Source organism: Sarcophilus harrisii, chromosome 6 (genome assembly GCF_902635505.1).
Source record: "Sarcophilus harrisii chromosome 6, mSarHar1.11, whole genome shotgun sequence".
Lineage (NCBI taxonomy): Eukaryota > Metazoa > Chordata > Mammalia > Dasyuromorphia > Dasyuridae > Sarcophilus > Sarcophilus harrisii.
The window spans coordinates 51,045,379-51,060,714 of record NC_045431.1 but is presented as its reverse complement, the minus strand read 5'-3'; the positions used below and the strand labels follow the sequence as shown (position 1 = coordinate 51,060,714).

The 15,336-nt window shown below is 34.8% G+C and overlaps 1 protein-coding gene across 1 annotated transcript in view; it reads left to right on the top strand.

Annotated features, from left to right (window-relative positions):
* The window catches only part of LOC100917884 (transmembrane serine protease 11A), a 39,931-nt gene extending 27,861 nt beyond the window's left edge, over positions 1–12,070 (top strand). Inside the window, exons 7-10 of the mRNA XM_031943500.1 lie at positions 2,810–2,981; positions 4,594–4,853; positions 8,918–9,060; positions 11,599–12,070. Of these exons, the coding sequence (XP_031799360.1) occupies positions 2,810–2,981; positions 4,594–4,853; positions 8,918–9,060; positions 11,599–11,760 (737 nt within the window). The 3' untranslated portion in view covers positions 11,761–12,070. The remainder of the gene's footprint in view (positions 1–2,809; positions 2,982–4,593; positions 4,854–8,917; positions 9,061–11,598) is intronic.
* Positions 12,071–15,336: the final 3,266 nt, after the last annotated feature.

Below are 15,336 nucleotides of genomic sequence, written 5' to 3'. Positions count from 1 at the left end.
ATTTCAGGTTTCCAATGCATTTGTTCTATACTTCACTGCTACTTTTTGCCTTATTTTATGATTCTGTTTGTAATTATCTATAACACTTTAGATAGTTATTAGTGCTAAAATCCTGGAATGGCTATTTAACTGATTTGTAGTGTTGTTGCTCTCAATTTTTAACTATTTAAACTATTTAACAATTTTTAACTCTCATTTTTTACCTAGCCTTAATCACTGAATGTGCAATGCCTCAGTCAAACTGAGACCTGGAAAAGAATTTAATTTAAAAAGGTTAAGGAATCCCATTGCATCTGGAGTCATTTCCATCATCCTGATCCATATCTTGCCACTGGTCTCAGATGACCCCAGAGGAAAAAGTGAGACTGGTGACCTTGCACAGGAAGGAAAGAAAGAAGAAAGGAAGGAAGGGAGGGAAGAAGGAAGGAAGGAAAGAAGGAAGGAAAGAAGGAAGGAAGAAAGGAAGAAAGGAGGGAAGGAAGGAAGGAAGGAAGGAAGGAAGGAAGGAAGGAAGGAAGGGGAAAAAGGAAAGAAGGAAGGAAGAAAGGAAGGAAGGAAGGAAGAGAAGGAAGGAAGGATGGAAGGAAGGAAGGAAGAGAGGGAAGGAGTGAGGGAAGAACAGAAAGGAAGGAGAGAGGGAAGAAAGGAAGGAAGAAGTGAGGGAAGGAGGAGGGAGCATGGAAGAACAGAAAGGAAGAAGAGAAGGAAGAAGGGAAGGAAGGAAGGAAGAAGAAAAATGGAACAAAATTAGAAAGAGGAAAGGATGAAAATTTTAAAAAGTGACCAAAGGAAGAAGAAAGAGAATAGAAAAAGGATGAAAAGAAAGAGAGAGAAAAAGGAATAAAACTAGGGGAAGGAATAAAAGAAGGGAAAGAAGGAGAAAAGGAAGGGAAGAAGGAGCTAAGCAAAGAAAGAAAGGTAAGGAGGAAAAAAAGAAAGGAAGGAAGAAAAAAGAAAGAAAGGAGGGAAGCAAGGAAGAAAGGAGAGAGGGAAGGTGGGGAGGAAGAAAGGAAAGTAGAAATAAGGAAAGTTCAAAAGGAGAAAATGAAAAAAGAAAGCAGGGGAAAGAGGGAAGTAGGAAGAAGGAAAAGAAGGAGAAAAAAGGAAAGAGGAAAGATAGGAAAAGCAGGAGGAAGGGAGGGAAATAGGAAGAAGAGAAGATAGGAAAAGAAGAAGGAAAGAAAAAATGGAAGGAAAGAAGTAAAGAGGGAGGATTGAAGGTAAGAAGAAGGAAAGGAAGGAAAGTAGAAAAGAGGGAAAGTTAAAAGGAGGAAATGAATAAAAAGGGAAGGAAATGGGAAGGAGGGAGAGAAGGAAAAAAGGAAGGTAGCAAAAAGCACAAGAAGGAAGAATGAAAAGGGCGAGGGAACGGAGGAGGGATTGAAGGTTTGAAGAAGGGAAGAAAAGAGACATGTAAAGAAGGAGGGAAGGAAGGGAATAAGCATTTATTAAGTGAATGTTTTACAAATATCTCATTTAATCCTTACAACAATCCTGTGATGCTATCTTTAACCCCACTTTACAACTGAGTAAACTGAAGCAGATAAAAGTTAAGTGATTTACTGAGGGTCACACAGCTAGTAAATGTATAAGGTCAAAATTGAACTCAGGTACTTCTAAATCCAGGCCCAGATCTCTATATAAAGTACCACCCAAGGGCCTCAAGAATTTTCATTCTAGTTCAATAACTTTTAGCAGCAAAAGTTAATACCAAATCACAGTGGGAAATTTGAGTGGAACTGACTAAACTGTACAACAATTAGATCTGTGCATGTAGGATGGATAGATATTAATGCTACTGTAATTAAGTACTGAATTAAGTAATTAAGTAATTTAGTAATGAAAATTAAGTAATTAAGTAATGAAAAGTAATGAAAAACTTCATCCTTCTTCTACTTCGTTTGAAATTTCAGCAATCCTCACTTCTTCCCTTTCTCTGATCCTCTAAATCCAATCTTCTCTACATTTCTTCTGCCCCTTTCTGTAAATTCACATAGCCATCACCCTACTTTAGGAACTCACTGTGTCCTGATGGATTATTATAAAATAGTCTACTGGTTACTTTCCCTGCTTTGAATCTCTCCCATTTCCATTCCATGATCCGTCACTGACAAAATAAATCTTCTTAAATTAAACTTCTGACTACATTACTCTCTACCTGAAGAATCTTTAATGGTCTATTTGTTTATAGTTTTATTGTTTATAGTATTAAATACAAAGTCCTCAGTCCTTTATAATCTGATTTTAGCCTAACTTTTCAGACTTCGAACCATTCTCTTCATATTTTCTATATTCTCTCTACACTAGAACACTTAGTATTACCCAAACTCAATATTCCATTTCCCATCTCTGTTCCTTTTACCAGGCTATCCCTTATGATTCACTTGTATTCCCCCACCTAAGTTTTACAGAATTCTAAGCTCCTTTCAAGGCTTAACTAAAAGGTCACTTCCTACAAGAAGTCTTTCCTGATATTTACAATTTTTAGTTTCCTCTATTTCCCTTACTTTATCTTGAATTGTTTTATTTGTTTATATACCTCCAAGTAGAATGTTAACTTCTTTAAAAAGGTACTATTTTTTATTTGTTTTTTTATCTTGCATCTCCAATATGGATATTGGAAATGCTCAATAAACATTTCTTTAATTAACATTGTATTATATTAGCCAATAACTTGTATACTCTAACACCACTGAGGATCATGAGAAAACAAAGTATACTATATACCATACGATATGTCTACAAGTTCTCTTATATAACTTGAAGGTGATTTATACAAACGTTTCATTATACATCAAATTTCTTACAGGTTGTGGCAAACGAGTGACTCCAACAATAATCAACAGAATAGTTGGTGGAGAAATTGCACCCAAGTCTGCCTGGCCATGGCAAGCCAGTCTTCAGCATAATAATGTGCATCAATGTGGGGGCACTCTGATTAGTAACACATGGCTTGTTACTGCAGCTCACTGCTTTAAGAAGTAAGTTTTATCTAAGTGGAATGTTCCCATTTATCATAGGCTGAAACCCATGAGTTGGGAAATGGAGTTTTGCTGAACTGCTCTTCCCAAAGACATTTAAACAAATTCTATTGGCATCAGAAGGGATCAAGGTAAAGTAGAAAGAACAGTGGATGGTGAAACCTAGATTCTAAAGCTCTATAGCCTAGGGTAAATGACTGAATGTCCCCCAGCATGAGATTCCTCACAAGTCAAAGGGATTAGACCAAATAGTTTTGAGCATTTTATATTCTTGAGTATCTTCTTGTGTCTGCAACCTTTATACATTCCAGCTGCCTGATATGAAATATGAAAAAACATTTTAAAATGGTAGAATTGAATGTAATTTAAAGATCAACAAATCTAAACTTCCACAGAGTCTAGGAATGTCTTCTATGGTATTCTTAATGATCTTAAGATCTTAATGATCATCTAGTCCGTTTAAATCCCATTAATGATGGGGAAATTAGATGGTTTAACTACAGAGAGAAACTTTGATTCAGAAAGGCTTCATTTATATTCTTTCTCAGTCTCTTACTGGTTTGTGTGATCCTGAGCAAGTGGCAACTTTTCTTTGCCTCAATTTCCTCAATAATAATGATGATAATTATAATAGTAATAATAATGATCATCATTATTATTAATAATAATGATGATCACTATCATTAATAGTGCTATATCATGCTTTACATAGTGCTTTAATATTTGTAACCTTATAGTTATAGTGTTAATACATTTGTAAAAATAAGAGAGATGGATTCAGTAATCTCTAAGAGCACTTCTAACTTTCTCTGTTTAATCTTAAGATATTTTCATGTAGGCTTTTTCATCACTGAACTTTTAGAATTTTTTTTGTAAAGTGTACCTAAAACCTCTCTCCTTATAACTTCCATTAATCCATCTCATTTTGCCTTTTAAACTAATTCAGGAGATAGAGACAATTCCACCAAAGGTAGATACATTAATCTTGGTAGAGGGGGCTACTTTTTCTCCAGAACCTGGAGCAAATGTGGAGAAGATGGAAAACCAAATGAGGAGAGATTGGGCAAAGCTGTAAAGAAGTTTTTAAGTGTTGAGTAGAGCTAGTGAGAGACATCATGACAATGAAAGGTTTTGAAATTATGACATAAGAAATGTGACTTTACAGTAAAGAGATTGATTTATGTGTATGGTTTATGGAATTACTCTATTTGCTAATAAAGCAAATTATTTTGTTTTATTTGTTTATGTTTGTTTCATTTAAATTTTCATTAACAGTGTAGAAACTTCCCCTTTTTAGGAAGTTGCCCATGGCACCAGGTTACGTGACTTGCCCAAAGTCACAAAGCCAGCATATGCCATAAGCAATATCTAACACCAAAAGTTATTACCTTATATTAAGACTTTGTTCAAGGTCCGGGGTGGGGCAGATAATGGTTACTTAAAAATGTGTTGCCTCCAGAAGTAAGGAATTCCTCATAACTAGAGAACATCAAGTTGAGATTGGAGGATCATTTGTAAGGAAGTTAGGCATAGGTTGGAATAAATAAACTCTGAGATTTGATGAATTTAATGCTGTCCGATTCTTATAATTATTTTTCTTCATTTTTTCCAGTTATCCCAGCATACGTGGATGGACTGTTAGTTTTGGTATAACTATTAACCCTCCCTTAATGAAAAGAAATATTAAAAAAATTATAGTCCATGAAAGGTACCTTTTTCCAGCACGAGAGTATGACATTGCAGTAGTGCAGATTTCTCCCAAGGTCACTTTTAGTGATGATATACGCCGGATTTGTCTACCAGATGCAACTGATTATTTCCCACCAACTTCAACAGTCTATATCACAGGATTTGGAGCTCTTTTACATGGTGGTAGGTATCTCAGAAAAGACTGTGATGATCCAAATACTTCTTAAGTCAGTCTGATACATTCTTGTTAATGGTACTTGGTCAGTCTTCCTATAATGAAAGTGATTTTGTGGCACTGTTAATTGAGTGCTGTATCTAGAATTAGGAAGGTCTGAGTTCAAAATCTGATTCAGGCATTTTCTAGCTGTGAAACCCTAAGCAAATCATTAGACCACTCAAATCAATTTCTCATCTATAAGATGGGAATAATAATAACTTCTACCTTGCGGATTTTTGTGAGGACCAAATAAATATTTTCAAACTTTAAAGCACTATATAAACATTATTATTATTATTATTATTACAATGGGAGTGAACAATGGCACTAAACCTTGTTGCTCTTTGATGGTTTTGTTTTTTACCTCATATTTCTTGAAACACGTAACACTTTTACCTTTAGTCCCTCAAACATTACTCACCATTTCCAGGATGTCTATATCCTTTTCATGACTTTATTCCCTTCTTCACTCTAGATTCCAGCTTCTTAAACTATTGCAACCCCAAATGAGGTTTCGTAATTGAATGTGGGAATCATTATGATTTATTATCAGTAAATGTTTGATTTATATATTCACATTACATACCTATATACTTAGGGCCAAGTAAAAATGTCTCAGGTGAAAAGGGTTAATGAGTGAAGGTTTAGAAATTTCTTTAGAAATTTCTTCGGTGAAAAATTCTAAGTCTCAGTCTATGACCCATTAGTTTTTAGAGAAAAACGTCTAGGACATGAAAATAGCAAAGTAATATGAATAATTCTCTGAATATTCTTGAAATGATAAATGAAATACAAAATTGTATATTAAAATTGTATCTTGATCTAGTCCCCCTGACTATCTTTTACCTTTTTAATTAGTATAGTAAGTAATTTATAAGTACCAGTAAAAAGTAGCTATACTATGGTAAGAAGTAAGATTGCAAAGGGCATCAGAAATGACTTTGTCCCAAAGACCAAGGAGCATAATTTGCCTAATTTGAAAACTGTATCATATATGAACTAAAAATCAAATCCTGAGACTGTGTGATAAAACAAGGGAAGCCATGTAGGCCTTGCTCTCAGGGTGTTTTGGATTTTATGATCTCAAATAAGCTCCAGTCATCCACAGTAAGACCAATAGATTATTAAATGTTATTGATAACTTTGAGATGATGTGGGTATGTTAATGAATTAAGCTCAAGGTAGGATAGAAATATTTTTTCCTCCACCCAAACTTCAAGCTCCTATGCTCCTCTCTCCCCAAGTACTCTTCCATCTCTATCTGGAGCAAACTGCTAATTGCTCCCAATTCCGCATGAAGTAGTCTCTGCCTCTTTCTTTCCCATTTTCTTCCCTATGCTGCCTGCCTTCCTCCACCTCATCTTCATCCCCACAGAGTCTCCCTCTATAACCCCACCATACCTTTAGTGCCGCTTATTTCTGTTCTTTCTTTGCCATTTGCTCTTGCATTCTCTGTGTGTTTCTAAAGTGTGATTGAAACATTACTCCCCACTACCAGCACCTTAGATTTTTTTCATGATTTCAAACTTAAATGCACCTTTGATTAATCTTAGGAGAGGAACATCCCAGTTGCCAAAGTCTCTAGTTTCCTGGGAGTTCTTTACATCTCCCCCTTTTTTGTTTATTGAGGTGCTCTCAAATCTTGAAGTCGGAGATCTGCCTATGGACATTCTCCACAATGTAACTGGGATGGTCTCTACAGCAGGAAATTGAGATTGGTTGGGTCTTATAGAAGATAATTTTGGGAGTTGTGAGGAGGCAATGACTGAGGTTAGGAACCTGGGTAACTTGGAGGATGGTGGTAATTTAATAAGAAAATGAGAAATATGAAGGAAAAATCATTTGAGATAGAAAGATATACTATAACTTTAGACATGTTGTATTTAAGACTCCACATGTGATTAAGGAAGAATTATTCAGCATGAAGATAATAATACATGTCTAGTCAGAAGGGAAATCAAGTCTGCCCATATATATTTTTGGGAGTCATTGAAGAACCTCTATTGAGTAATAAGATTGCTGAAAGAGTACACAGAGGGAAAAGAGGAACTAGAATAAAATTCTGGGGAACACCTAAGTAAAGAAGGAGATCCGTGATGATCCTGCAAAGGACATTGAGAAGCAATCAGATGAGTAGGCAGAAATCAGAAAAGTAAAATGTTACAAAAAACCAGAAAAGGGCAAAATCTCTAGGAGATGTGGAGAAAGTCTTAAAAACTGCAGAGGTGTCAAGTAAGATGACAAGTGAGAAAAGAGCAGTGTATTTAGGTGGTTAAGAGATCACTAGTAAATGAGCAGAGCAATTTCATTTATACGATGAAATCAGGAGCTACATTACAAGGAATAATTCCACGGGGAATGTGAAATGAGAAAGTAGAAACAAGAATGTAGATGATTCTAGTAGTGTGGCATTGAAAGGGGGAAAAGATTGATAAGATAATGGCTTATATGGAGGACTGGGTAAAGTAATATACTCAGAGATGGCAGACTTCTGCCATGTAAACAAGTCATAAAGACACTTTGGGTGTATTGGTGATGGTGATGATAGTGGTAATAATTGCTTTATTCTCAAAGAAAATTAATGACAATACAAGGGTGATGTCTTGACTTAACATTTAAACTAGATTTTGATGATGGGTTTCCTCACCGCCCCCCCCCTCCCCCAACAGCTTTGTACCTGCTACATAGCTTTTAATTCAATCACTTGTATTTCCTCATCTGGAGCCTGAAGCAAAAGTTCATGCAATAAAAAAATCACTTATAAGTAAATAGGATTATCCAAGCATAGGTGGGGGGTCAGCTTTGAAAACAAAAATGACCATGTTCCAACTTGAATTTCTGAGATTTAAAAACATCATCAATCCTTAATAACACATATAACAGATGGAATTCAAACTTTACTAACAAGGAAGTTTTGAAAATAAACCATTTTATCTTTATCACAAAGCTACTCTAGTTTTCTTAAAAAGAAAATAAACTGCTTTTAAGTTTATAGAGGCAGTTGTTTTCTTTTAATGGCTGGGAAATGATTACGCATTTTTATATATCAAGTTTGACTTCAAGAGTCTCAGATAATTTCTTTATTAGAGATTGCTTATGAAGGGATGTTCATGAATTTATCACCACCAACAATAACAAGAGATAAAATACTGCTAAGGCTAGAGTTGATCTCAGATCCAGGATGACCTGGATTTGAGTCTACCTTTCACAAATATTGGCTATGTGAAAAATTAGGAAAGTTATTTAACCTCTGTTCTTTAAAATTGTAAATTGCAAATAAAGTGTTACTTTCATGTATAGAAAGAGTTTTCCCATTGATTGGTAGAGAGAGTTTCTTCACATGCAAAGGTATTGAGAGTCTCCTCACTTGGGGCTTTTCTTTACCAAAGAAATCACAAATCCAATCCCAGCATCACCTCATTTCTGCAGCATCCAAAGAGTTGCAAAGTGCTTTCCTCATAACTCTAGGAGGTAGGTAGGGCAGGTATTAATTATCTCTTTCAACACTTACGACCTCCTTGTGGTAGTAAGCTCCCTAAGATCCTAATATTTGTTCCCTGTCTCCTCCAGCAGGGAGGTAAACAGAAAAGTCCTCTCTTCTTTAAGAGCCTTAGAGACCTCCTTAGGGCATTTAGAGGTTAAGTGATCTGTTCACGGCCATGAAGTTGCTATGTTTCAGGGGCAAAAATTAAAGCTAACGTGCCAGACTTCCAAAACTGGCAGTCTAGCTGCTACTTGACACCTCCTCAAAGCATGTTGCTTATTTTTTCTCCATCTTACACTCAAAGAAACCAAAGACGATGGATGGATCTTAAATGACTTGCTTCTGATCACACAGCTAACAAACATCTGAAGGAGGATTCAAATCCAGAGTTTGATTCATATCAAACACTTCCTCTACTGAAGTTAATCAAGTTAGAAAAAGCACAAAAACTAATCATTTCATTGTAGCAATGACTTTCTTTGATATTTTATCAAAGCATGTTGATTGTAAATGCTAAAATTGCCTTTTTTTTTTTTTAATCCTCAGGGGAGTCACAGAATGAACTTCGACAAGCTTCAGTGGAAATCATAAGTAATGAAATATGCAGGCAGCCACAAGTATATGGCAAAGATATAACATTTGGAATGTTTTGTGCTGGTTTCTTGGAAGGAATGTATGATGCCTGCAGGGTAGGTAGCATAGTAATTCCTTTGTTATTACTATTATTACTACTATTAAAAAAATTTCATCCTATTCAGAAAATACTTTTCTGTTTTTTACAAAATGGAAACTAAAGGTATGATGTTGAGTCAGAGTAAATATAATTCTAAATCACCCAAACTTTTATCATCAGTAAGGTATTAGCAATGTAAAATACTTACTGGATAATTCATTAGGAAGAAGAACAATAAGAAGAAGGAGGAATAGGAAGTGAAAGATATAGGGACTTAGTGATATAATTTGGTGTCCCATTTAAACTCATTTCAAATATCCTAGGATGATAGGTGCTCTTGTAAATGTTTAATCACCAGATCTCACTCCTCCACACGCACATCCCAAAAAGTATGTACAACACACTTTTATGTTTAACTAGTACTATTAACATTTCTCCATCACTTTCTTAAGTCTAAAAAAACAATAAACAATAAGTCAAGCCCTGATTTATAGCACTTGCCAATTTCTAAAGTTTAAATGTTCACAACAAAAATTTTAAAATCAACTCTCCTAAGCTGGCTAAGCTAGCTCCAGCATGCTTCTACCTAAAATTTTCTTATCATTTCTGCAATGGATACAAGCACAGCTTCCACATGAAATGCTCAGAAAGAACAATCAAATTAACCATATTTCTATGCTCTGTTATAATGCCTCCAATTATAACAAATAAAAATGATACTTTTAAACAATGATTTGAAACTCCCTATCTTTATGTTACCTATGGAAATGAAAGTGGAAAAAGATATTTATATTGAGGAACTGGAACTATGCAATATCCCATCAAGCATGAATATCCTCCTCCCAAAAAGGGACATGTGATAGGTTTACTCAAACAGCAGCACATTATCACTGATGACATACTCCAGAGAAATGAAATTCATTGCAAGAACATGTCTGTCCAAGAAAAGAGGCAGGTCAGTCATATAGCAAAGAGAGACAGTCTGAGTATTTTTCATAAAACACTAAAGGAACTGGAAGGAAAGTGATTTGGAGGATTTACTGAAATAAAATATCTAGACAAAAATCATATAGACCAGAAAGATGTCAGTGGTTTGAAAACAGTACCAGCTGAAAGGTTACTCACTCTGATAGTTTTATAGCAACAAGAGCCCTGTTCAAATATTAGTTCTATTTCTTTCATCTTTGGACAAGTCATTCACTTCTTTGAGCCTAGGTTTGTGCTTTGGCTTTCTGGAGTAAATTTTTTGTGTTTTTTTTTCAAACCAAGGAGGATACTGCATTATCTCATCCGTGGAAAATTGCTCTGTGTTTTTAATAATCCTAAACCTTTCCCTAAATTAAAGGTGTATCTTTTTAATACCAATATACTATATGCCAATGGTTTACATAATATCCTAGTGGTTAAAGAATTAAAGTTATGGGTCACCATGAAGTAGATTGAGTATAACTGTGCTCCAACATATTGTCAGTGAAAAATTACATGGAGAAATAGAATAAAAGGAATCATCATTAGTATTTAAACAAAAAAGATAGGGAATTCAACTATTGTCTATTGAACACAAATCCATGCAGTGTCACGAAATCAAGAGGATGTTTTTTAACAGATTGGGTAGATTTCTTAATGATGATTTATAGAGATTTATAGATGATGAAGAAGTGCTCAGGGCAAAAAGGATTGGATGGATATGATCTGAAATCAAATGAAATATATAAATATTAACAAACATTTCCATGGGTCATTATAATAATTCCAATTTCCTACTTCTTTTATGTCTATTACAATAATATTGGATAATTTAACAAAGACCTTGTACCACATAATGGTGTTAAAGAACCAAATCAATAAAGAAAAATTAAGTTATAATCACTATCATCCACTGACTTTTATTCTAATGTGTCATTCTGGCATGGAGAAGATGTAAGATTTTTGGAGGTTACTACTATTGGGACCACAAATCTTTCTTTTAACAACCAAGAAAAGCTTTGAGGGCAGGTCTAGCAACAGTTTGTCAATGATTCAAGGATCCAATTAATGAAATGCTGAGAGGATCATTATAAGAAGATCTGAAATGTTTGGCCATGTCAAACCATGTTTATTAAGCGTCTTCCCTCAGAGATTGTCTCAGTATATCTTGTTTCAACATAATTGCTTGTATATTCTCTCTCCCATTATTAGACTGAATGCTTGAGAACAAGGATTCACTTTTGCCTTTCTTTGTATTCTCAGTGCTTAGTAAAATGTCTAAATTGTTACTGACAGTCTAAGAAATGCAAAAGCAGTCCCTCTCCTCAAGGAAGGTGGGAGGAGCAGGAAACAACATGCAACAATATATCCCTGAAGGGGCTGATCTTACTCTTTATTCTAGAGTCCCTTTTTGCTGGGGCTGTGAGCAATTTCAATAGATCTTTTTGCTGGTCTTAGATAAGGATTTCTAAAAGCTCTTATAGAGATAATCAACTGAGACAATGTACAAGAGATGTATTTTTGTAAACAAAATATACTATGTGAATGAAAGCCAATCATGAGTTCTTTTCTTTTTTTTTTTCATCAGGGTGACTCTGGAGGACCCTTGGTTATAAAAGACTATAAAGATACTTGGTATCTCCTTGGAATTGTGAGCTGGGGGGATAACTGTGGTCGTGTGAACAAGCCTGGAGTCTATACTCAAATAACTTATTACCGGAAGTGGATTAAGTCAAAAACTGGCCTCTAAAGGAGCTCTTTGCATGCAGGGCATTTCCAAAACTGCCAGTCTTCAGCCATGTGTATATCCCCAAAGGTTTGGTTGAACAGATGCCCATGTCAACAAAATACAAATAGACTAAAATGCATTTAAATTTAGGAAGGTAGAGGTTCATTCAGTCAATGTGTTCACAGCCAATTTGTAATGTTTAAAAAAAAATAATCATCATCATGATTTGCCTGATTTAAAATGACCATTTTCTATGTGATTTCTACCCCTTAGAAAAGAGTGGATATAGGAGCAAATATTAAGTGGAAAGTCCAGATGTTTTGAAATGTGCTTCTTGGGATCATCTGTTTCTAATTTTGAGCATGATTGGTGAAAAAAAAAATGTTGTTGTTATTGTTTTTAATAGCCCTAGAATTCTATTTTTTAGTTTGCTATGGTTTTCCAGCACTTTACATGTTTGTTTTGACTTTCTCCTAGTCTTAACCTCAAGGAAAGCCATAGCTATGGGGAAAAGCTACCAACCCATTAGCCTGAGAGAAGGTCCTATATTATCCTAGAACTTCAGCTGCTTCTGCACTCAACGAGAGGACTTCAAAAGACAAAACTGGAATTGCAGTGAATTAGACTGATGATTTGCCATCTTTTTTGGAATTATTGATTGCTTTAAAATTTATTCAACTTTTTCTTCACTATTCAGAACACACTCCGAGATAGATGCATATTTTATTGGAAAAATCATTTTTTATTTACTATATTAAAAAAAAATAACATTGCCGTTGGTCTCTGAGTCAGGAAGACCTGGATTCAAGTGTCACTTCTACTGGCTGAGTGGCTTTGAGCCTGATACTTAACATCTCAGTACTCAAGCCAAATCTCTAAAATTGTAAGTTAGCTTAGAGGTCAAGCTGAATAATTGGAGTAAGTCTAATTCTGAGCTCCCCTACACCCCTGAAATTATAGATACAATTGGATGACTTGTGTTTTTATTGAGAACAGATGATATAAAAAATTGTTCAATGCTTTAAACTAAATCAAATTACAGGAGAATCTTTGAATCAACTTGGTCGTAAGATCCCTTCAGACCTAAAATTATAAAATTCTGTGAAATTGATAATTAAGGACTGGAATGCATTTATTAATTTAAACCACTAGAGGGCAACATAGACTATCACCTTAATAAAAGTAAATTTCCCCCAATGGGGCAGACTAAAAAAGCCCTTTCATCCTACAGGGAGCATTTTATTTCTCCAGTGTTAATATAGCCAATTACTCCCTGAGACTCTATGACAATCAGATGGCAAAATCTTTGTCCAAATGTGCCTCCCAAGTCACTTCTCCCTATAGTTAATGTGGGCCTTGGGACAATCTGCCTCATTACCTCCAAGGACACAATTAAATGAAGACTGCGATAATGCTGCCACTTTATTTACTAAACGTGTCCCGGGTGCTATTTATTCATGAAGTTTAAACCTAAGTCGAGTCATTTGTGAAATGGAGTTATTTTAGGCCACTTTCCCCCTCGGCGCTGTTAGAACTGTACAGCAATCATTTCAATACAGATTTACAATTGGAAGAACATTCCCTCTATTTGAAAATGGCAACTTTAATGTTATTTACACGAACAGATGATCCTAAAAGTGCAATCGAGTACTGTTTGATTAGCTTTGCTTTAGTTTAGGAAACACATGAGGCCGGGATTAAACATTATGTGATTTGCTTAGGCAGCTGGCTGCCTACCAACTGGTTGGAAATACTTTGAATCAAATGCTGCTTCTTTTTCAAATACATGTACTTCTCTATTGTGGTGGTAAGTTGGAATTCCTGACTTTCTTAACGTTGAGATTTGGGAAGGATCAAAATGTGACTGGCTACTTACATTGTAACCTCCGGGATGGTACGGACCATGTCTGTCTAAATTACAATTTCAGACAAAAGTAGCAACTAAATAAATGATTTCTAATATTAATAAATAGAAGAATGATGGGAACTCACTAGAAATGAGACTACTGGGGATATTCTACCTAAATAGCAAGTTAGAAAATTTGGCTTCACTTGCTTTCCCAGTTATTACATATACATATATATATATACATATATACACACACACATATATATTTTTTATATATATATAAATATATACATAATGTATACATATATATTTATATATACATATATACTTATATCTACATACATATATACATATATATGTTAACAAGTCAATTGGGATAAGTGACTTGCCCAGGGTCACACAGCTAGGAAGTATTAAGTGTCTGAAGTTGGAATTGAACTCAGTTCCTCCTGACTTCAGGGCCGGTACTCTATCCACTGCACCACCTAACTGCCCCCAGCTATTATATTTCTTAAATATCAATAACTAGCATATGGTGCTTTAAGGTTTGCAAAATATTTTACATATGTTATCTCATTCAATCGTCACAATAACTTTGGGAATTAGGTGTTATTATTATCACCATTTTATAGATAATGAAATAAATTGAGTGCTTACATGATCTGCCCAGAGCCATACAACTGGTAAGTACTTGAGTCAGGAATCAAACCCGGGTTTTCCTGACTCCCAGGGTACCATTCTAGCCACTAGGTTAAGTGACTTGTCCAGGGTCACAAGACAAATATGTATCAGAAACATGACTTGAAGCTAAATCTTCATAAATCTGAGCCTCCCTATCTTCTATCTTTAGCTTTTATGCTACCTCATTTTTGGATAATGAACATGAGTACTCATTTACAGTACAATCTGGAAAATGAAAGGGTAATATCTGAAGTCATTGCTATTTTTAATAATATACAAATATATAGATATAATATATGTAACACAAATATAGTGTATAATAATATACAAATTCTTGAAATACTCAGCCTTAATTGATCTCAAAGAATATCTTCATTTTAAGATGGCAAAAATTGCATCCAAGTTGGACATTGAATTTGTAGTTATAGTATCTTATTGAACCTCATGTTTTACTTTCACTCTCCTAGAGTAAAACATAATCAACTCTCAATGTACATGTGCAGATTCTGGATATACTTATTTTGACACTGCACTTGCTTTTGTCTAGGAACTAATATCCTCATTGCTTTCTTTGCTATATTGCTAAATCAGAAAATATTCAGAAAACAACTGCTAAATACTGGCTTCAGCATCAATATGTATATTCTGCAAAAAACCATACGATTATATATTTCAGAGCCCTGACTTAAATTGATTGGACTTATTTTATTATTGACACTATCAGATAATCTTATCCTGAGACTACCATAGCAGCCTCCTACCTGTCCTTTCTTCAAGTTTCACTCCCTCCAGGCTCCATCATCACTATTCCTAATCCATCTTATACCCAAATGCCAGAGTAATCTTCCTAGAATATTTCTTAGATCATATTCTCCTCTGTTTAAAAAACAAAATATCCTGAACAGTCCCCCACTGCCAACAGAATAAAGGTCAAACACTAAAGATCCAATCCAAACTAATAAACATTTTTCAAGAATCTACTATGTACTAGGCACTATACTAAGCATACAATTAATAAAAATAAAGTCAGTCCCTCAAGGAGCTTACAATCTAATAGGGAAGAGAGC